The sequence below is a fragment of the Cyclopterus lumpus genome, chromosome 24, assembly GCF_009769545.1.
Source record: "Cyclopterus lumpus isolate fCycLum1 chromosome 24, fCycLum1.pri, whole genome shotgun sequence".
Taxonomy (NCBI): Eukaryota; Metazoa; Chordata; class Actinopteri; order Perciformes; family Cyclopteridae; genus Cyclopterus; species Cyclopterus lumpus.
In genome coordinates this window covers 5,264,782-5,288,241 of record NC_046989.1, presented here as the reverse complement: position 1 = coordinate 5,288,241, position 23,460 = coordinate 5,264,782, and the positions used below count along the sequence as shown (strand labels likewise).

Below are 23,460 nucleotides of genomic sequence, written 5' to 3'. Positions count from 1 at the left end.
TGAGGCCGATTCGGCCAATATCAGTGAACTCGCCCCTCACGACTGATTACAATACACACAAACCGACAATATGACAAACTTTTTCTTTTTCCTTCTATCACACGTTCACAGTTCAGGGTGTCCCCCGAGAACTCAACTGATCCCCGATCAGAAAGTCTGGCCCGATGACACCCTGACGACACATGACGAGCAATTATAATCAAATGATATTGTTGAAGAGCAGCGCGTTGATGTATTGCTGCTGGCACCGTGGTACGGTGTGTGTGTGTGTGTGTGTGTGTGTGTGCGCGTGTGTGTCTCTGACTTTATGTGTTTAGAGCGAGGAAGCAAATTAAACTTCGATGAATCATCTGTGCAGGGTGCAGCTCTTGACAGGCGGGGACGCTGTAAAAAGTCGTCGCTGCCGAGGGAACGACAGCTGAACTTTGATCTAATGCGAGCAAGTGTTTGGCAAACTGTCACCTGCTGGTGGACGTCGAATAAAATCATCCTCACATGTTCCTTCCCCGTCTGTGTCCTCCCTAGATCTCTGAATGCTGAACGCCGCTAACACCTTTACTGACATCGACGCACGCCATTGAGGAGCACATCCTTTCCTCTTCTTCTTCTTTTTTTTGGTCCGTCGTCGCCGAGCAGCAAACACACACCGCTCCCCGCTCGCCCTCCGTTGCCATGGAGAATCTCAGCGAGCTCCAGAACCCGTTGTTGGACAAAAACAGTAAGCACATGGTCAACGGTTACGGGGGCGACTTCCCTAATAACCAGTACCAGGAAAACATTATTAATTACTTTGCTGGAGGTGGAGGAGAAGGAGGAGGAGGAGGTGGTGGAGGAGGAGGAGGTGGCGGAGGAAAGGTGAACAACGGCAACGTGATGAGCGGAGGTAGTTACAACACCAACGGGAAGGTAAAATCTCAGCAGCTTCTGGACGCCACCTCGCTGCACCTGGCGGTCGAGGCGTTCTACAGGCCCAACTTCATCCTGTACAAGGAGGACAGCGACGGCATCAAGGCTAAGGAATACAAAAGCGAGTGCTGCGAGACCACGTTCACGGAGAAGAAAGCCAAGGAGGCGTCCAACGCGGCGGGGGCGGACACGCCCGCCACCGAGGATCCCCAGGCGAAGCTGCTGGAGGACGGCGAGCACGTCAAGATCCAAACGGTTTCCTACGAGGTGGAGGAGGAGGAGTACGTGGAGTACGAGGTAAGAGAGGAATAGTGAGAGAAACCAGAATGGACCTTTTTTTTTCTTTCTTTTTTTGGGTGATATTCATTTTTAAATGAGGTCCTTTTAAAATCAAGAAATCCAATAAAATCTAAAGAATGTCGCCTTGAGTTTTATGCTTCTGCCATCATGCAGAGAGCAGCGTGCAAACCATGGAGGATGCTAAGCACTATCTCCTAAGAGATCCGCGCAGAATGCTTTAGTTTTAGTTCAGTGAGATACTCGATGGCCGTGGAGGTTCATTTCTCTGGGAGTCGGGGGAGAGAAACCTTTGTGTTCCTAACGTTCCACAACAGGTGGATGTTTCCACCCATCCATGTGTCCAAAGCGCTGGCGTGCACACCTATCCCCCCCCCCTGTGGTATTTGCACACTTGTATCATCACACGATTGGGCTCGACGCCCGGATCAGACTGACATTTTACTAACCACAAATCCCACTTGATCCTCTGACCTTGGCCTCGATTCCCAACTCTGGTAAAAAAATCACCGTCAGATAATAACAAATCACCCGGGGTGTTATTACGTGCTCCGGTACTACAGCAAATACAGTCGTTTTTCAACCCTCAACTGGTGTGGCCAACAGCGGAGAGCACTCTAAAGGATTTAGGGGATCGGGACTGGCGTAATATGGGATGTTGAGTACGACCGGTGTCCTGCAAGAGACACTAATGAACCCACTGCCACACACACACACAGACGCGAGTCTGCCGGAATTAACCGGAATCGCTACGATGAACATGGAGCTGCTGAAATGGGACGTGACGCGGTTACATAGCATAACATGAATAAAGAAAATAAAACATGGTTCTTCACTGACTTCACAGACATACATGGGTGTGCATGATGTCAAAGAGCGAATAGTCGCATATGCATTTGTATATAGTAAATAAATGCATTTTCTGAGGCCATAAAGTTCCTTCTGGGGCTCTCTCGCTCTCTCTCTCGCTCTCACCAGTAAACGTAGGTGGATGCGCACAAAAAGCACAACAGATGAGTAAGAAAAGAATAATGTTGCACCAACTGGAGGCTCCTCTTGGCAGTTCAAAGGTCAAGTGCACACATTACCATATTGTTCATACATTTCCACATGCTTCCTGTTTCACACATGAACAAGCACATAAACAAAAACAAAAGATCAGCATCATCAGTCCCCTCAGCCAGTGTCAAAATATATAAAAAAGGAAAATACACAGCAGGACTTATTATGTAGCCTCGCAGCAGAACCCTTTGACACCACAATGGGCGAAGACATTGAGAGAAAATTCATCATTTTGTGGGATTGTTTGGCAAAAATATTAATTAGCCTGAAAGGCGCCCTGTGGAGTTTTCCTGTAAACAAACAAAGGTTATGTTTACAAAAAGCATTGATTGTGTCCTCCAGCTCTAACAAACATTAATAAAGATGAATAAAGAGTTTTTTCCGACCATCTAAAGTTGTGCAATATATATTTACACGCATGTTTTTTTGCCCCTGTAGCGTGCACGCGTTGCTCTTCTCTGCCTACGCGTTGCACACTGCTGCCACCAAGTGGTACGCGGAACAGATCTACATTTTGCGGGCAGGAATAATGTGAACGACACAAAAACAAACATAAAAGGCCCCGATTGTGAAAAACATTTATCCGCCGCCGCGTCACAAAAGGTGCGTTTCTTTCTTTGCTTCATTAAAAATTGAACTCTTGGGTGAGAGCATTTACATTGATGCTCGTTTTTTAGTCTGAACAATCATGCTTAAATTAAACAGGACTGTAAGTGGAGTTATAATAGAGTTACACTTATGAAAGGAGCTATTTAGAGAGTCCTTGGTACGTAAAAAAGGTCAGTTTAGACAAGGTTAAGACTCGCAAGGGCATGAATCTTTCCTGGTTATATATTCAACGAGATTCAAAACTATGTTATAAATTTATTCAAAAAATTAATAGGTGAGAAAAAGATAGGTAGAAGCCTGTATTAAAAATATAGAGCCTGTATTTAAACAAATGAGTATCAAAGTAGGCATTAATTTTAACTCCTGGGGTACATTTCATCATTGGAAGCCAGTTTAGGGAGTGAAATGACAATGTTCAGCTCACAATGTTCAGCTCAAATCACAATGATACTTGTGTGTTATTTCAACCATTAACATTCACCACTCTAGTTCATGTGCAGTGCACAAAATAAATAGATTTAACACAAAAAATCCAATCTCTATACCTCTTCATGAGGGAGAAGAAGACGTGGGTCGTCGAGGCTTTCCTCTGAAGAAGGTTGTGAATGTGACAAAAGGATTGAACGCTATGCTTTTATATCCAGTCAATTTTCTGGTATAATCTAAACTGTTCAGTTATCCGGAGCCACGCAGCGATTTCGTGTGTCTAAATCAGTGGGGTGGTGGATTTTTAGGAAGCTCTGTTTTTTTTAAAGGAAAAAGATGGTTGTGGCCCAGCCGGATTTCTCGTGTTTTTTCTTCTTCTTCTTCTTCTTCTTTTATTACGGTTACAGTGTGGCTGCAAGTGGCTCGGCGCCACATTACAAAGGCCTCTTGAGAAGGTGTCGCCAGTGCTCATCCGTACGATGTGGTTCACAGACGTCAGCGGTACAAATATGTATCGCCCTCTTAAATAAACGGTGTAAAATTGGCCACTAAATGTAGCTGTCGCGCGGCGGGGTTTGATGTGACCGGGCCTACGGGCGTCGGTGGGGGGGGGGGGGTACATCTTTCGGGGATTTTTTCACACGCCGCAATGCCGACTGTGTCTTTCAGAGTTTTTAAATCCCCCTTCATCTCGTCTGTTTCTCTGTGAGTCGTATTGATTTTAATAGAAAGGAATCAGTGGGGTGTGATGGGCTTTTTTGCCTGATTCAGCTCAAAAGTGTTCGGCACCCAAAAGGAGTTGGGGTCCAATCGTTAATCATCATAATCCTGCAGTGTTGCGGGATGCAGCCTTTTCAAATGCATATCACTCGTCATCCCGGAAAAATCATTCGTCAGCACTTTTCAACGAGATCGTGCCAGAAAAAGCTGATTTACCTGCTGTAGCTTTCTTTGAGATTAGCAAACTTTTCCTACAGCGAACAAATATGCAGCACATACGCGGTTCAATAACCTGCTGTAATAGAAGGATTACGCTGATCAGAGTTATATATATATATAAAATAATACGCTTTAAATCCTCACCAATTCATTAAAGGTCATTAACTCGATCTGCTTCCTCTCTAACATGCAGATATTATATTAAACACCTGCTGTTTTTAGAACTCATCAAAAGAAATGAAATAGGGGAAAACTACTGCGATGGAGAAAAGCATTTTATTTTTAAATGGCTTTAATAGACACAGCACAAATTCTACAATTATCAAAATATGTTATAGATAGCCTGAGCGGGGGGATTTAAATGTGTTTCTGTTTTCAAACTTGGAATGTGCGTTATAATAAACAACTGTGAGATTTTAATGGTATCACTCGAGAAATGCGCAATCCTCCTAAGATTTGAACCTCTCGCTCAGTACTAACTGCATACAAACACACAAAAGTGTTTCAACAAATGCATTCCCTTTGTCAAGAACCTTTTTTTTTTTTTTTGGGGCTTACATCTCCACATAACAACCCCCTTTATTACTTTTTAAAATCATCCAGTAAGAGACGTGTTTGTATATCCTCAGGTAACTTTTCGCTTCCTTCCCTTTTCATTACCTGCCGTTTATTCTGTTTGAGCGGAATTTTGGAAACCGGCAGTGGCGTTATTAAGCAGAACGTCCAATAAACAGAGGGCCCGCGATGATAGGCAGCGGCACCCTTGCTGAAGAGACCTTGAGCAAGGCACTGCATCAACGTCCCCCTATCCGTGCAGGAGATTAAAGCCAAGAGAATTTTTGCCTTCCGATGCCGACAAGCCCAACACAGAGCTAAAGTCCTTCCGTGTTTTAGGCCTCTGTGCCGGAAAAACCCCAGACAACCTAATCTGTCTCCTTTTATCAGCTCCAGCCTTAACAAGTGCACAATGAGCACTGGAGGTCTGCCAAGCGGACCCCCCTCCGTCTCCGCCTCCCTCTTTAGTCTTGTTGCTCCCCGGCTCGTGAGATCACGAGCCAAAAAAAAAAGAAAGCATACCGTTGCTGTGTGGACCTGCGTGTCAGGTGGTGGGTCTTCTATACTTCTATATGTGGGCACACCTGGCAAAGGTAGCACATCTAACAGCAGAGTACAGACGGTTGAACCGGTCATCAGTTTAAGCCACTCATCCCTGTGAATAGAGCTGGTAGATCCTCAGCAATAGTTGGGTTTGCAATATCATGAATTGTATTTGTTTGTACCACTGTAAGATTTCAGTTCTCTGTGATTTGGCGACACCTCTGGTGACTGGCGGTAATGCTGAATACGTCTCTGTAACACAAGTCCCGAAGACGTGTTTATCAAAGGCTCGATTTAGGTCTTGAGCTAGCCAGATGGTTCGTTCCACAGAAACATCTGAGGAGCCACCCATTGGAAACTGTTTGGAAAAAGGGCGAGCACCTTCTAATAATACTTGGCATGGGATTGGATAAACCATCTGTCAATCAAACCTTTGACGAAGACAGTTGGGAGAAGAAGTGCCCATCTTGGCTCTTCTCCCAAAAAAGAAGTACACTCTCCGATTCCGATATAAACGATGCTATTGCAGTATCCATGCTAATCTCTCCCCTTAAATAGTCTCCTGGATGAACATATCTGAATATGCTTCCTCTTCAAAAATGCCAGATGTTCTGTTCTCTGGATTAACAGCAATGTAAACTATTGTGTTTAGAGGTCACTAATGAATGGGAAACACGTGTAAATGGCCAGAGCGGAATAAATACCAGGTCCCCGCTTTGATCTTTAAAGTCGTGCATTCGTCACGCTAAAGATGGAAACGTGTATTTTCACCCGCATTAAAGAAATCGCCCTCGAGCTGTGAAGAAGAAGACTCGCCATTTCTATTTGTCTGCCATCTGTTACGCCATCTCCAGTGAACCTGAAATTTGCATTCGTCAGGCCATTTCATATTACACGTAATGATTTGAACACGTCTGCAACGTTTCAATCGGAGTGCTAATGCCTCACGGGCGTAAAATCAAATGTATAGATGGGTTTTTATTACATAAATATACCTCCAACTGCCCTCTGCCTCAGCCTTTTTAAATCAGACCAGGTTTGATTAGAGGGCTATTCCGTTGCCACTAAATCTGAGGGGACATGAGCTTTTCGCCTTCATTAAATCTACAGTGTAGTCGTGCTGCAGTTCAGTGCACACACATTGTTCCTTTCCTGAAGGGGTCCAGCACCCAATGTGAGCTCGGGTCATATAATCTTTCGTAGATTTCCCATTTGTCATTAAGCAGTAAATGACAAACCGATCTCTCGGATCATTTCAATTCAGCGGTAAGCGAGTCTGCCCATTGGATTTTAAAGCTCGCTCACCTCTGCTAACCGGGGATATTTATCTCGAGGGGTTTTCGTGTGTGCGCATTGTGGCTCCAGAGAAGGAAAGGAAGAGGGTGACACGTCAGAGAATGTCACGTAATTGTTAAAGAAATAGGTCCCTTATTCTTATTTACAGATCCCATAAATCACAGTTTTTTACATTAGGAGATTAAAACTAACTCAAAATTAAACACAAAGTAATTACCATATAGAATCTGTGGGTCAGTGGTTAGCAGGTCCGTCTTTCAATCAGGGGGTTGGCGGTTCAATCCCCACCCTAGTCGATGTGTCCTTGAGCAAGACACTTAACCCTGAATTGTTCCCTGTAGCTTTGTCTACAGTGTATGAATGTAACATGACTGTAAGTCGCTTTGGATAAAAGTGTCAGCTAAATGACATGTAATGTACCTTTTTGTGGTTTTATTCCATACTGTCATGTCAGATGAATAGTCAACCATCCAGTCAGGCATCTCAAACATTTTCATTGAATTGTTGAAATGACATATTATTCTCTACCTTTCCATTTCCGCTTGGGCCAAGATAAAAGACAAATTATATTTTTTTAAATGTCTCTGTCTGCGCCTGCCTTTTCAAATAGCTTACTAGTCAAATGTTACAGTTCAACTAATACAAATAATAAAAACAAGAGCTAGAGACGTCTTAACGAACGAGGATTCAAATTATTCAGAAAAGTGAAGAAATCATTATTCCTGGCCCCTCCTCCTAACACCTGGATACATGGCTCCTCCTCCTAACACCTGAACATATGGCGCCTCCTCCTAACACCTGGACACATGGCTCCTCCTCCTAACACCTGGACACATAGCCCCTCCTCCTAACACCTGAACATATGGCTCCTCCTCCTAACACCTGGACACATAGCCCCTCCTCCTAACACCTGAACATATGGCTCCTCCTCCTAACACCTGGACACATGGCTCCTCCTCCTAACACCTGGACACATGGCTCCTCCTCCTAACACCTGGACACATAGCCCCTCCTCCTAACACCTGGACACATAGCCCCTCCTCCTAACACCTGGACACATAGCCCCTCCTCCTAACACCTGGACACATAGCCCCTCCTCCTAACACCTGGACACATGGCTCCTCCTCCTAACACCTGGACACATGGCTCCTCCTCCTAACACCTGGACACATGGCTCCTCCTCCTAACACCTGGACACATGGCTCCTCCTCCTAACACCTGGACATTTTCACTGTACGTTTATTGTTCTTTTGCTGTTTCCGTCAACATTGTTTAGTTACACTAGATATGTTGGGGCGTTGTGCAGAGGCGAATTATGAAAAGCTTACGCTGCATATATCGTTAATGACATTTGAATGACCGACATCGATCACTCCCTCAGATCTTAAATGCTCAAGCTATAAAAAAAAAAAAAGGTTTTCACAGTTTTGAAAACATAATTTAAGATATGATCCACAATAATAAAAAAAAGGTGCACAGGAGTACCGTTTAAGGACCATAGACAGACGATTTACTACACGACGGTCAGTAGATGAAACAAAACGGTGCAATCGCCCACCGATAAAGAGACTTTGGATTTAAACGCCTGGCAGCCGTTCTTTAACCGAGGGCCACAGTTGGCAGCGTTCGGTGGGGGAACCGGTGAGGTTGATTTGTGTCACAATTATAGTGATTGGTGCCGTTTGATTGGTTGTCTCCTGTCTACAACCTCCCCCAGAGTGAGTGGGGAGTTAGCGGCGCAAGAATGTGGACGCCGTTTCCACTATTCACACATCCATCTGCACACCTGCTCACATAACTAAGTCGTTCTCATAGGTTTAACGTTGTGTGAGGCAAAAAAAAAAAATGGAAAAACCATGTAAAAAATGCCTATACATCATAAAATCAGCCCTCATCGACCTCATCAGACGTCATCAGAAATCAGAAGAGTCAATAGGTGTTCTGAATGGCCACACCTGAAGATGGGGAGAAGAGCAGACCATAAATTTGGGGGATAATGGCGCACAGTTTTTCTGACACTCGCTCCTGGAAGACATCCATCGCGCGGAAAGTGACAGCGACAGTCAAAGAGACGCGTTCTGGAACCCAGACGACTCCTTTCCGCTCCCTCTTACTCACGTCAGTAATATTGAGCGGCAGCATATGTTTTACATGTGTGACGTACAGTTGAACGCTGGGCTGTTCAGGTAAAGAAGAGATAATATGTGAAAGTTGAGTTTGAAACTGTTGGATAGAAAAGTTCTCCCCGTTCTTGGTTTCCAATGTAGTTCGTTAAATAAAATATATATTTTTTTTAAAGAGCACAGCATTGTCTCTCTCGCCAAACTTCCTTAATCCGCGCCCGAACGGCAGCCCGGAGTAATAAAAAGTTGTTTTTTTTTAAACCGAGAGGGAGGCTTCTGAGTTTTGGGTAATCTCAGCTTCTTCTTGGATGATTACTTGTTATAAATCTGAGCCGTTTGAGGGGACCGTCGTGTAATGATTGTCCTTCGGTCTGTTGGATTTAGCCGTTTTATTTTAGGGGAGAAGAGGCTTTTTCTTCTTTATTTTTATGTATGTGTAATCAGTCATCTGTTACAATAGATTGCTTTTCAGCCTTTATAGCCACTCTCTTCATAACTCCTGCAGGTCACCTTCTCATTGGGTGTGAATATGTAATACAGCGTATTAAATGGTTTCATCGATCGCCATCTAAATTATAGATGCTAGCGGCTTCACTCCAATCATTTAAACTCAGTCTGGTGGCTTTTATTTCCACATAAGGTGTTCTAGTTCTACTGTGGCTACAATATTTGGATCTGGTGTTTGTCTTGTGGAAATATGTCGTCATGGAGCTGATATTAAGATGATATTAGCTTCTGGTGTGATGAGTTTCTTTCATTGGTACGTGAAGTGCTCCTGCTTGATGAAAACACTGTTGACGTGTTCAGTGTGGACTGTGGGTTATAAGAGCTTAACCCTTCTTTTTATAAACTACAATATAAGCTTTTTTAAAAATGTTGCTTCTGGGGCATTTAATGCTTTTATAAGAGAGGCACATGCTAAAAAAAGTCCCATGCAGGCCAGACAATTGTCCCCCTTTGCACCCCAATAGGCCCGCTGAACAACTACATAAACATGGCCCATACGAGAGGTGTTCTGGTTCGACGGGACGAGGACTACTTGTTATTTTTCCGTCAGCTGTAATCCCCGATTTCATCACTGCGTTTTCAACTTTGTTTACAGAGAGCGCGGCGGGGGGGACGCCGAGCACGATGAGCGGCGTTCCCCCCGCGTCGCATTCTCATTACGCGCTCCTAAATTGCACACCTGTCAACAAGAGGCCAGGGGGCCATCGGCGATGGAGAGAGGAATAACAAATATCGTGTTCGTTAATTCACCACAGGTAGCACACACACCCCCCCCCCCCCACCCCCCTCCCCATCCACAACCCGACGACTGCAATGCATGTTTGAGAGGATTGCTTCGTGACGAGGCTTTGATCACTGTGATCACACACACACTCTGTGACTGAGCGTCCCTCTGAGGCTCCCGTCTGAGTGCGGCGGGCTTCATAGGGCTGCCGGGGTCCAGGCACTGCGTAAATCAAAGGGTTCCTATTAAGCGGGCGCGGGAAAAGCTTGTATTTCTTTTTACCAGCCACCGCCCCCCCCTCCCTCCTTCGATAGCCCTCAATCACACCGTCTCATAAATGACAAAACCCTTAAGACAAACCCCTTAGCTGGGGTTCGGGGCCTCCTACACCCTGGAAATAAGTAAACATGACCATCTGGATCGAAGGATCGGAGGGTACAGAGTGTGTGTCTATACAAGTACAGGGTCCACGTTCCACTGATGCTGCATTGGGATGCAAAGGGAAGGGGGGGGGGGGGGACAGCGAGGCCAGATGACCTGCAGATGACACTTATGCAAAGCGAAACACGCGCCATCTTTTGTAGAAATGTAATTAAATGAGATGGGACTATTAAAAGAGCACCGATCCTAATGATGTGTGCCTGCTCCCTTTTTTTCTTCTTCTCCAAATGGCATGTTTTGTCCTAATGGACACAGCCCGCGACGAGATGACATCGGGCTTGAGTTTGTGTGATTTTCCCGGCGACTACTTCTCCTCTTATAGGGATTGCAAATGTGCTGAAAGTGTCAATTTTCTGTTGCCGTATTGCATCTTTAATGGCAATTCGCTCATTAACTTTGCTTACGCATTCAGCCAAGTAATTTAAATTCCACGTTGCTTGTGAAGTACTTTCTTCCAACAGCCAGACCTCTACCTGTGTGTGTGTGTGTGTGTGTGTGTGTGTGTGTGTGTGTGTGTGTGTGTGTGTGTGTGTGTGTGTGTGTGTGTGTGTGCGTGTGTGGTGTGTGTGTGTGTGTGTGGCTGCACAGTAAAGCAATTCATTCATGTAATCTCAAGCCGCTGTTTTTTTTTTTTGCTCCATGAAATGGTTGAAAAGACAATATTAATTTTCTGTCATTTGATTTCAGGGTCCTCGGTGATGTGTGTTTGTGGTGTGCAGTTCACACAAGCATTGATCTAAAAGAATTTTTCTTTTTTTTTTTACGTAGAGTTGTTTTTCGACTTATTCCAGAGCCCTGTGGCATTTCATTCAAGGAGTCAGCTCTCGACCACATAAATCTGGTTTCAAAAAAGCGTATCAAAGTAACACATAAAGAGGAATGTTTAATTGTGATGTGTTTCATTTGTAAAGGCCCCTTGAAAAATAACGGCGACGGGGAGTTCGTTTACTAAAAAGAGTCGTACGTATTTATCTATTTCACCGCTCTCGCCGCGCTTCGTTTGTTTATTCGTAGACACACGCAAATAATAAAAAAACAAAATCAAATGAATGGGACGCCGGGAGACGAGTGGCTCAAACCCACCCACCCCCCACCCCCCACGACGTCATCTTCATAGGATCACCTGGAGGGCAAGGCCGCGATGCGTTCGCTTGACATCGGGACAAAAGAATGAATGAAAAGGTACAAAGACAAAAAGAAGGGAGAGAACGGAGAGCGAGAGGGTGCATTTCACGTTAAGCTGCGAGAAGGCAATTTGACAAACAAATGAATTATTTGAGCGCTCCTCGTGGTTACGCTGTCACGCCTGAGTGGCGAAAACCATCCATTAGTTCTTCGTTACCTGTCAAGCCTTTTTGCCACACGTCGACAGGCTTTACACAAACCCCTCGCAAGACACATCCGAGCAGCGTGCGGCCGCCGGCACGCGGCGTCATTAGGACGTACGACTGTCAACACGCGCGCGCTTATTAAAAACGGGTAAACAAAATATCCCGTTCACTTTGAATCGAATCGGCTTCTCGGGAAACTCCAAAGTATGTCGGTCCAACCCCCCCCCCCCCCCCCCCACATGGTGACTGCCGGGTTCGAAGGGGAAATAAAAGATAACGTCCGCGAATCATACGCGCGACATGTTGAATGCTCCACGAGACGACCGGTGGCCTGTTGTCATGATTTATGACCTACCCCCCCCCCCCCCCCCCCCCCCCCCCGTCCATCCAGACAGACCCCGCATGCTCCATCTGGGCCGACCTCATTGCTCACTCGCGTGACTCCTCCTCCTCCCTCCTCCCTCCTCCCTCCTCCCTCCTCCTCTCTCTCTCTCTCTCTCTCCTCCCCCCCCCCCCTGTTCCCTGATAGCCTAGGCTAACCAAACAGCTTGTATCCCTAGATGATGTATGGTTTTCATTCTCCAAACAGCCAGAAGGCTGCGCAGATATTGTCAGTAAGCTCTGAGGCGCAGAGGCAGGGCAGGGCTCGCTCCAGAGAGAGATTGCGCTCTAGCGCTCGCTCGAGGCCGTGAATGCAGAACGACATCATGCAGAACGTGGGCCGCATTATGCTCGTGTGTTATGACCTTTTTTTTTTTTTTTTCCTCTCTTTTCGTCGCCTCCGCACAGCGTTATGAAAGAGCATGAGAATATATATATATATATATATATATATATATATATATATATATATATATATATATCGATCATCTCGGCTTTTTTAGCAGACGCATAAGCTTCTCGGCTTCTTGCCGACGCAGAGGGGCATTGTCCGAGGCGGCAGAGACGGATTAGGGCGGGTTTGGCTCGCTCGTTCGATTTTCTGGAGTTTATCAGACTTGTTTTGTCATCTACGATGGCTATTTTTTGGGATTAACATAGAAAGCGTGTCTGTGTGTGTGTGTGTGTGTGTGTGTTTGTTTTGTCCCTACCATTAGTGGGCGGCGGGGCCCCCACACATTTTTACCCAGACACCCACTAATCCCCACCCATCAATCCGTCAATATGACACACTACCAGGGCCACGTGTTATTAAACCTAATTGAAAATGTTTTCACCCCTCAAAAAAAGCAAATTAACTCCCATCACTGTCAAACCAGTTGGAATAACTTTTAATACAAAGCAAAGTGCCATCACGCTGCACTGCTGCGGACTGAAATACATATCTCACACAAACAGAGCATGAAACACAACAGAATTACGTTGTTTTTCAGAGTATAGCCTCGATTGCCAGGACGATATTCCCTAAAATAGTTTTACATTTAACAAGATAAAAATAATACTCAAAATTCAAAAGTCCTGCTGCCCTTTGTTTTCCTTCACCTCAAAGAAAATCTAACCGTACTCGCTCAATTACTAATTACAATTACTAATTTGGTAACACGCTACGATGCCAATGTATAAGAATACTTATATAATGCTTTATAATCTGTTTAACTATACTAAATTATTCATAAATATTCACAATGCTTAATAACAATGATAATAGCATTTTAGAAAGACTTAAGGCCATACGGTTTAATATAACGCTTCATAATTGCACCGTTTATTATCATTTCCATTATTTGTAATTCATTTTTATAATACATTATAATCCCTGTTATAATGCATCATGATCTCAGGGCCAAGTCGTCATGGTTTGCAAAAATAATTTTACAACATTTTGATTTTATTTGTTACTTTACGCGAAGCTTCCAATCAGGAAGTAGAACGATACTCAATCTTCTAAATGTATTTGTGCTCATAACTATAAACATGCAATGCTATAAGCCGATTGTGGCGCATCAGAAGCATGTTTATACGTATGTTTATATTGTTAGTATAGTTTATAACGAGTTATCAGTAGCAGAAAGTGGATTTTATAGCTTTCTTTTAACTTAAGCAAAAAAGGGAAACACAAGCCAGGTGCCAGTTATGCAAAATGGATTTTTTTGGGCACCAACTCCTGGACTAGAAAACAACAACTCTATCCAGCGCTGCTGCGGGCCATGCTCATCCAGGCCATGCTGGTCCAGGCCATGCTCATCCAGGCCATGCTGGTCCAGGCCATGCTCATCCAGGCCATGCTCATCCAGGCCATGCTGGTCCAGGCCGTGCTGGTCCAGGCCATGCTCATCCAGGCCATGCTCATCCAGGCCATGCTCATCCAGGCCAAGCTCATCCAGGCCATGCTCATCCAGGCCATGCTGGTCCAGGCCGTGCTGGTTTCGTATCACAAAAACCACACAGAGGGATTAAAAGCGTCATTAATGAAGATACTGACAAAAATAAGACGTTAGATTGCTCAAAGAAAATGAGGGACGAGCATTTCCTTTGTTAGATTTTCCATCTTAAATGTGATGATTGGGCTTTTTGATGATGTCCCCGTGTTTTGTCCCATCCCCCCCCCCCCCCCCCCCCCCCTCCCCTCATCTGAATAGGGGAGGGGGGGGATAATATTCAGCTTCATATTGAAGCTCATTTTCTGTGACACAACAGCGCGCTGTTAGCCTTGATTTCTTTCATTTCTTTCTCGTGTTCCGCCCCTCTCGCTGGATCGTCCTTCAAACAGGATGATGTGTGAAGGGTGCAGCTTCATGGCTTCTATAGAAGAAGAAAAAACACGGAGATTTCTTTTCATTACAGGCGCTATCGGGGGGGGGGGGGGGGGGGGGGGGGGGGGGGGGGATAAAATCTCTATTGTTATCCTTCGCCTTTTGTTTGTGGGGCAAAACATACGCGTCACGTTTACGTTAAAAGGTCGTTTGGACGAATGCGCCCCCGATCTTTTCTGCAGCGGCTTCGCGGCCGAGAGAGCCTTCCCCCCCGAAAAACATAATGCAGATGTGCGAGCGTCTTATTCTGGTTCGCTGAAGGCGTCGTCTTCGGTTTCACGTGAGGAACTCTGCATGGAGCGTGAAATAGTTCCATAAGGCTTTCAGGGAGGAGGAGGAGGTGTGTTTGATTCATAACTATTTCACATTTAAAATGAAGTGTACCTTCGACCGTAGCTGCTGCTTCTTCTTTTCTTTTCTTTTTTTTTTATGCCATCTGTTGTTTGGATGCCGAAATGTAGGAATCTGCATATCTCAAAACTAATGAGAACTTAATGGGGCGTCACAAAAAGTCCATGAATACGAGCGCTGACATTACAGGGGGAACGAAATGATCCGGCATGCAGTGACTCTTCGATGTTTTGTTTCCCATTACGCAAAATAGCTTTTGTTCTTTCTTTCTTCTTCTTCTTCTTCTTCTTCTTCTTCTTCTCAGTGAATGCAGATTCTTTCTCCTCTCAGAAAGTCACCTCCACCTGTCCTTTCATCTTTTACAAAAAAATGCGCCTCCTTCCCCCGCATGTCTCGTCTGGAAATCCACTTGACCAATGATCAAGCCTCTTCCAGACTTCACAGGAAATGGCTTCTTTTGGGGTTTTTTTTTTTTAAAGAGGGCGCTACAGCGTTTGTTCACTGATTCTGATTGACCCAAAGGGATGCTGCAAATATCAGATACGACAAGATATGACATGAGGGGAGGACAAAAAAACAACAACACTAAACTATGTCTTCTCTGAAGTTGCAATTAATTAATGATGGGGTTTGCTTTTAAATGAATAGTTTTGCACGCCTATTAATTTTCTTGCCAAGAGCTCGATATAACGAAAAATAACGAAGCTTCCGCCAGCAGCCGGGTTATCTGACTGGAAGCAGACAACAACAAAAAAGGAGCCAGACAGGACACTGCACGATGCTAACAGCATCAGACTACCGGCACGTCCGAAGCCAAGTTATGAACGCGATGCATCGTGTTCGTTTAATCCATAGAAAACATAAAATATGACAAGTTGCGGGTTGTTTTGTTTTTTTACGGGGGATTATGTGCCAGACAGTTTCTCGGCACATAACCTCAATCAAATCATAAAACACACGACAAAATACTCACTTCAGTCTCCACTGTTTTGGTTTGAGTTGGTTTGGTCACATCAGCCATACAGACGTCTGCCTTCTCTCAAATATGAATGGGACTATATGGCACTTGGCATGTGGTGCTCATATAGTCCCGTAATATTGGGGAGAAGGCAGATATCTCTACAGCCAATGTCTCATAACAATCTAAATACATAAATAGCACTACAGCTAAGGGGGGAAAGATGTATTATTGATGTCGGGGTGAACTGTCCCTTTAATTAGTGAGCCTTAGACAAGCTGATGAGCAGATCCAGTTGCCCTCGGACAAGCTGTTCCCCTCTCGTTTCCAGTCTTTATGCTAAACTAAGTTAAGCTAACCGGGTAGAACATTTGTTCCCGTTCAGGTGAAATCTGTGTTTTTTTTTTTTAAACCTGTGTTGCCGTCTGCAGACGGACTGCTCCAGCGACAGCGAGAGCGAGGACAACTTCATCATCGTGCCCCCACGAGACCACCTGGGCCTGGCCATCTTCTCCATGCTCTGCTGTTTCTGGCCTTTGGGGATCGCAGCATTTTACTTCTCACAAGGGGTGAGGACAGACACACACACACACACACACACACACACACACAAACACAATGCCGACGCCCCCAAAAAGTTGTAGTGTGTCTCACACACACACACACACACACACACACTGAACAATACTGCATCGGTTTGTCGAGGTCCAACACAAAGCAGGTGTATCCTCCCACACGCACACACACACAATGTGTTGACATGTGCGTACTCAGCTCTATGACTCATCACCCAAAGATGAAGGCCCCATCACACATGAAAAAAGGACTCTTACTGCCAACGCAAGGCCTCTTCTTACCGGGCAACCCATCAATAAATCGAGGCCAATCTGTAATGGCTGAGATACGAATCACTTTCAAGCCTCTATTTGCAAATGGAAAAAAAAAAATAAATAGAAAGCAATACGAATACTAAGAAGAGAGAACAGCCTTTTGGACGGGACATGAAGGATATTACAGGTGTGCCGACGTATTAGAGGCGATGAGCACTCAGACAGATTAAAGAGCCGTTATTTGATGGAGCATGAAAACACACTAAAGGTTTCTCCGGGGAAAACCTTTCAACGGTGCGTCTTTCTGTCCCGTTTTTTGACCGTTAACCGAATTCAAACCCGAATTGTGATTTATTTACGGGTGTTTAGCTATCAGATCTCATCCAGAAGCTTTGAACTCCAGAGATGTCGACTTTGACGGAGGGATAAAAAAAAAAAAGCCACGTTATTACGAACTGTACAGACAACAGTTTCTTTCTCGGAGTGCACTGAGAGTGCCGACATCGGCAATCCGCGCGGTAACGGTCGTCTAAATGGACACCGACGTGGACTTTGCTCGAGGGATCGCTGCTCGTCGGGGTTCACAATTCGAGCCTCTTTCTGACGAGTGTGCCGTCAACGGGCTAGAGGTCGCACTGCGTGGATCATTTTTATGTTTAAAAAAAGCACGCGAGAGGCTTTTCACTACATTCTCTTCTTTGACTTTGAATTCTTGTCAAAAGCTTGAGCATTTAGCCGACTTATCCGCAGTGGTGGTGGTGGTGGGGGAAGTAGTTCCAGGCAGATGAAGGCAGTCAGTGAATTATCTTGTCACAACCTTAATTTGATTCTTCCCGGGTAATTACGGGGAAGTGATGGCTGTGTTTAGGGATGGATGGCTTTTCTGCCAATCTCCCTCCTTTTTAGAAGGTGGCGTAAAGAAGAGCTGTCAGGAAAAGATATAGCGGGGAGTCTCTTCATTTTATAGCTTAATAACCCACCTCACTGGTCTTCATTTCATTCAATCGTTCCCCTCCCCCCCCCACCATCGCCCCAAAACGAATTCATTCTGCAGGATTTAGCGCAAGGATTATGTACGTTGAGAACTTGTGAACTCCGCCCCATCTCAGAGAATCGAGTAGGGATCTGGATCTTCTCACGTCACGAGGACGTAGAATCACCGTTTTGGGCTAACTAACCTTTTCCAAACCGTTTTTTTTTTTCCTCTCTGCATTCGTCGGGCGGCGCATGCAGATGCATTATGGGATTAAACAAAAAAGGGGGGGGGGGAGGAATGAGCCCAAGTCGAAAAAGGTTTAGAATTGATAACGCATCGGCTCGGCCCACTTACTCCGAGGGCATTGGCAACAGCTTAGCGGCCGTAATGGAGTCCGCGGACGGCAGGTCGATAGTGTTTTTGTCTAAATGGAAGGTCAGACCTCGTGAAGACGGAGAGAGAGAGAGAGAGAGAGAGAGAGAGAGAGAGAGACGCCGCACAACCTCCCAAGGAGAGATGTTTGAGTGAGGCCATCAGCAGAGAAAGTAAACACGCATTCATGTGCTGCTTTGAATATGCCAAAGACTACATATTTAATTCTACGTCTTTACGGGCAAACAGTGCTTTACTTATTCAGGACGCAGCGTTTATCACACACACACACACACACACACACAGAACTGATAACGACTAAAATAACGGGAATATCTGGGGGGTGGAATTAGCTCGGAGCATTTTGATAGAGAAGCAGAATTGAGTTTCAATTATTGCCGCTAATAGGGTGAGTGTTTTGTTTAGAGGAGCTGATGAATTTCTCTCAGCTCGGAGACGTCGGCAGCGTATTCCTTAATAAGGGGCGAGCACACCAGCCATCACAGTGGATGGAAATTGATGAGCTAATACTTGTTTTGTATGCATTTGTATGCGCGTCTCCGTGGTAGAGGTGGGAAAGACGGTTTCACAGAGGGGCGCGAGAAAGAGAGACGTTCGTGGCTTTGTGTGCCGTTCATGGAGAAGGAAACCCTGTTACGGGGGCCGGGTCGACTTCTGAGAGTCTCCGTGCGGCGAAGCCTGTGATGGTATCTGCTTTTCTATGACACCACATTTCAATCATTTTGTCAAGGTTGTGGAGATAAAGCCTTCATGCTCCTCGCCATTTTCCTCTTAAGGGGATTCAAGGGAAAAAAACGACTTATATACGGCACATTATACACATTATACACTGATGCTGAGCATAGACACACACACACACACACACACACACAGTATTCAGTCATGACATGACAACATGCTGATATCCAATTATTTGTGTTCGGTGGAGAGAAATTATGAATAAAGCAAATGAGTGCCCTTTAGTTCTGCTCCCCGCCAGCGATGCGGACCATTAATTAAACTATCCGGTGTCAACGTTAGACTCTTCTTTTTTTTTAGGATTCTCTCTTTCTGGAGACCTTTGCTGTGGGGTCGTGATACAAAGTGAAAAACGCCTGAAAGCAAACTCCAACCTAATTTCCCATAAGCCCCCCCCCCCCCCTCCTAACTGTGCTTTTGTTTCAATAATTACGTTATTGACCGTGGAAGCTAAAGGGTTTGTCCTCTTTCAATATTTTATTCCTGACCTTTCCAGTCTTTTTTTCCTAAAGAGTCCTCTCTCTCTCTCTCTCTCGGGGCTCTCATCTGGCGGTCTTTGTCTTGGACTATTAGGCATCGTCTCGGCTCTAATGAAACATGTGGTGCACGGGGGGAAAGACCCCATGCGTAGTGTTTTTCTCTATGTAACAACCACTGAGAATGGAAAATGTAGTGTTTTGTTCCTGTAGCACAGTGCATGAGATTCAGTGATAGATCGAGTTGTCTGATCTTTGATATATGTCTCCGATGACCCTAAACGGGTGACGTGCAACGTCACAATGAAGATCTGATTGAACTAAAAGACAAACGTAAACCACTTGAAATGGGGTAAGTAGCCGTTACGCAGCTAGAAAGGTATCCTTTGTCCTTTTGTTGCATTTGCTTTCCGATTTTTATCAGGTCAAATGTGCCATCGCCGTCTAATTATTCTAATATTAAAACCCAGGGCACATCCCACTTTGTGTCAGTTGTAATTTGCATCCGCCGTACCGAGTTAACTCGAACATTACAGACAGAAAGAACAAGCATGCTGAGCCAGATGGGAAATAGAGTCTAGATGGGAGTCTGAAGCGGATGCTCTTTTCCTGTTTGCATGACCGTAGTGCAAATAGCAGAGGCTATGAATAACACAGTATCTTTGTTCAATAATTTTCTAGGTGCAATGTGCATCAGTGAATATGGATATTCATTTTAAAAAAAACATCTTGATAGAAATTGAAAACAACTCCCAGTTTGACATGTAGCCTGTGTATGAGCTATGTGTTACTGAATACTGCAACATTAAACCAACTGCTAGTGTCTCTATTTAGGCTCTCGCTTCAGTTAGCCATGCAGAGCGCAGCTAAAAATAAAGGAGCAACAGGGTCAGGTACCTGAACCAGCTGGCTCCTCTAAATGAGGAAAAGCAGTGGCTCGACTCCAAAGTCTTCGTTTTGCTTTGCGAGGTTCGGCGCCCTGCAGAGGAAGCCCCGTTTGATCCACTTGAGCCCCACGCAGCCTGAGAGCAAAATCAAATGTCGATGCGTGCAGCGCCTTTGCTTTTGGTGTTTATTTACCATATTCATCACCACCGCCAGATACAACAACAACAAAAAAAATCATCATCACAGCAGACCGCATCCCACCGGCAGCCACAGTTCCTCTCGAAACGCAGCCGTGAACAAGAAACGCGACCTTGTCTTTTATTTCCAGCTCCACTTCCAAAATGAATGGGGCTTTTTTGCAAGAAATGACCGTGGGCCTCCGAGTTGGAGGTCGGATGTCTGCTTCATCACACACACACACACACACACACATCATCTCCACTATCATTTACTAATGATGGTAATAACGAAGGTCATTTTTGCACACTCGCGAGCATTCGGCTCAATAAAGGGTGACCGGTGTTTTGTGTTATAGGTGCGTTAAATTATAGTTGTGCATTGACACCATCTCATCTCAGTAGTTAAGAGATTAGATCCAGAGTCAAGTAGAAGAGAAGTTAGTCGAGGGGAAGACACACAAAGTCCTAAAAAATAGCAGCTGTAACCATTTCAATTCCACTTTCAGCTTTATGAATGAAAAGAACAAATCAAAACATTTCATTTCCCTCATGGCAAGCAATTACATTGGAATAGTAAGACAGCTGTAAGACACTCAGAACAAGCAGAGGTGTAAACACAGATAAGAGGAACCTCTTATCCATTGTTTTCATTGTCAAGCAAAGTCCTCATATCTGGTGTGGAATAACACAAGCAGCGAGATACCCTGAACGCATCACTCCGCACAGCCGACGTGTCCTCTCCGGCTCGTGAAGGTCGGCTCAGTTCCTCCGTCTCACTCATTAACGGGGGACTTAATGCTTTATCGAACCGTTTTTTTAATAGGATTAAATATTCGAAATACCGTCTACGAGAGAAACTCTACAGGGCACCTTTAAAGATATTAAGTATCAAATTATTTAGTTGCTTGTTTGCTGCTATATCCACGCTCTGGATATCGTTAAAAGCTGCTGCGATCAATAGTTCTGGCAATGTGGTGTTTTTTTGTGTTTTTTTTTTTTAAACAACATGAAACGTTAAAGAGAACCGCCGCCTGACTCGGCACTAAAATATTTAAGTTGTTTTATACTGCGGTCAGTCTGAGTTAAAAGAACTGTATTTTTAAGCAGAAAGGTTAATGCAACAACCCACAGAGAGGATCTATGTGTGCCTACAGTGGGTTGTAAAAACGCACTATAACCTTAAATACTTGGGAAGTGGGTCACGCTGTTGTATATTATGTCATGCGGAAGAGCACACGAAGATCCTGCTTTTTAATGATTCAAAAAGGCATTGCGATGTTCATCTTTTCACCTCTCAAGGTGTTGATGTATTATCCATATCTTCCATAATAGTGTACTCTTCTTGTTATCGGCGTGTCTGACTGTGAAAGATGTTTTTTTGTTGCTGAATCTCAAGTGTTTGTTTTTTTCTCCCTCTCACTTTAATTATGATAAATCTGCTTTTCTCAGATGTCATTTATGATTCAGAGCCAGACGCCGATATGAACCCTTTCAGTCCTTGACATTTTCACACTAATTGCCATTTTTTTTTAGTCCCGTCATGCATGATGAGCTCTTTCGGCGACCACCCCCCCCCCCTTCCAGTTACATATTTTCCTCAGACCGCCACAAAAAAAATAAAATAGACAGCTTCTGTAATTATGGCCCCTTTTTTTTAAAAAATAGGTCACCCTTTTCTCCCGAGGTCCCCTCCTAAACTGTTGTCTGACTTCTTCTTGCATTTCCTCCTTCCCCAGACCACCAAGGCGGTGAACAAAGGTGACTTCCCGCTGGCCAACATCGCCTCCAGACGTGCTTTGTTCCTCGCCGCCCTCTCCATCACCATAGGCACCGGCGTGTACGTGGGCGTGGTGGTCGCGCTCATCGCCTACCTTTCGAAACCAGGACACATATAGCAGACGCACCTTCAGCGCCTCCGGGGAGCCCAGGTAGAAGAACGACAGCCTCGTGGGAACGGCATTGCTCCTGCAGACTTCGTGGAAAAAGTTTTTTTTTTTCAGAGGATGTGCGGTCTCTTTTCCTCTCCGCCTTTTCGTTTTCTCTCCAGGTTCTCTCTCTCTCCCCACACAGGCCCCCCCCCCCCCTCCACACTCCCCCCCCCCCCCCCAGTCAGCCTAGATTAGCCACACTGACTGGAGAGAGGTCAAGCTGGAGGGTGAGAAGAAGGGGGAATTGTGGGATTGAGAATGTTTTTTTTTGTTGTGGTTGAGACAGGAAGAGGGTTTTGAGTAATGGATGTATTCCATGTTGGAGTCCAGTTTGCATCCCATTGACTTGAACCCCTGTTGACTTTAAACTTTCAAGACACATTGAGGAGGAAAGACAACGCTGCTCACTTAAGCAATTATTAAAGAGCAAAGGCTGCTGTTAAAAAAATCAATGCACATCGCTCTTAAAACCAACTCTTGTGTCGTCGTCATTTTTGGGCTGCAGTTCAAATTGGAGCCTCTCCGCGGATCTCCTGTCATCTCAGTGTGCCACCCGGGGGGGGAGGGGGGAGGGGGGGGGTGAGCCGCCCTCATCTACTCAAAAATACCACGGCTGCCATTTTGTCTCTGGGCTACCGGCCTCACAGCAGATGACCACGCCTCACGTGTTCTTCAACCCTGACAAAGGAGGGCTTTTTTTCATTTTTTTGGAGAAACTTCAGAAAAACAAGAACCATTGATTCTAATTTCAATTAAAGGAGAGTAAAAGCTCCAAGAGAAGAAGGAAAAACAACAACATGATAAAACATGATAATAGGCCGTGTTCTGTCTCAGTGAACAATATGCACTGGCATGAATAACAAGAATCTTGATGGAGCCTCAGGCCTGTATTTTACCTCCGAGGAGGAGGAGGTGTCCAGCCATCAAAGGCCCTGAAATCTAACACTATCTGTTCACGCCAGATATGGTTTGCCTGCGTCCATGCAAATGTGCTTTGTTTTCATGTTTGTCGTTTTTTTGTGTTGCCTGCTGTCTGAAGGCACCTTGATTGATCTAGCTTTAAGGAATGTTCACGTCGAGCCTTTGAAGTAAAGCGCCGTTGTGCAAGTTGGCCAGATGGTCCAGAGATTTCATGGGGAACCGGTGTGCAGTGTCTCCACAACAAAAAAAAACCCCGCTGCATCTGGAAAGGCAGTGTGAAATGAAACATCAGCCATCACGACGGGCGAGG

At 45.0% G+C, this 23,460-nt stretch overlaps 1 protein-coding gene across 1 annotated transcript; it reads left to right on the top strand.

The window, feature by feature from the left end:
• Positions 1-672: 672 nt before the first annotated feature.
• syndig1l (synapse differentiation inducing 1-like) lies at positions 673-22,196 on the top strand. The gene is made up of 3 exons (XM_034527984.1): positions 673-1,203; positions 16,253-16,390; positions 22,038-22,196. The coding sequence occupies exons 1-3, from the start codon at positions 673-675 to the stop codon at positions 22,194-22,196; spliced, it is 828 nt and encodes a 275-aa protein (XP_034383875.1).
• The last annotated feature ends 1,264 nt before the right edge of the window (positions 22,197-23,460 follow it).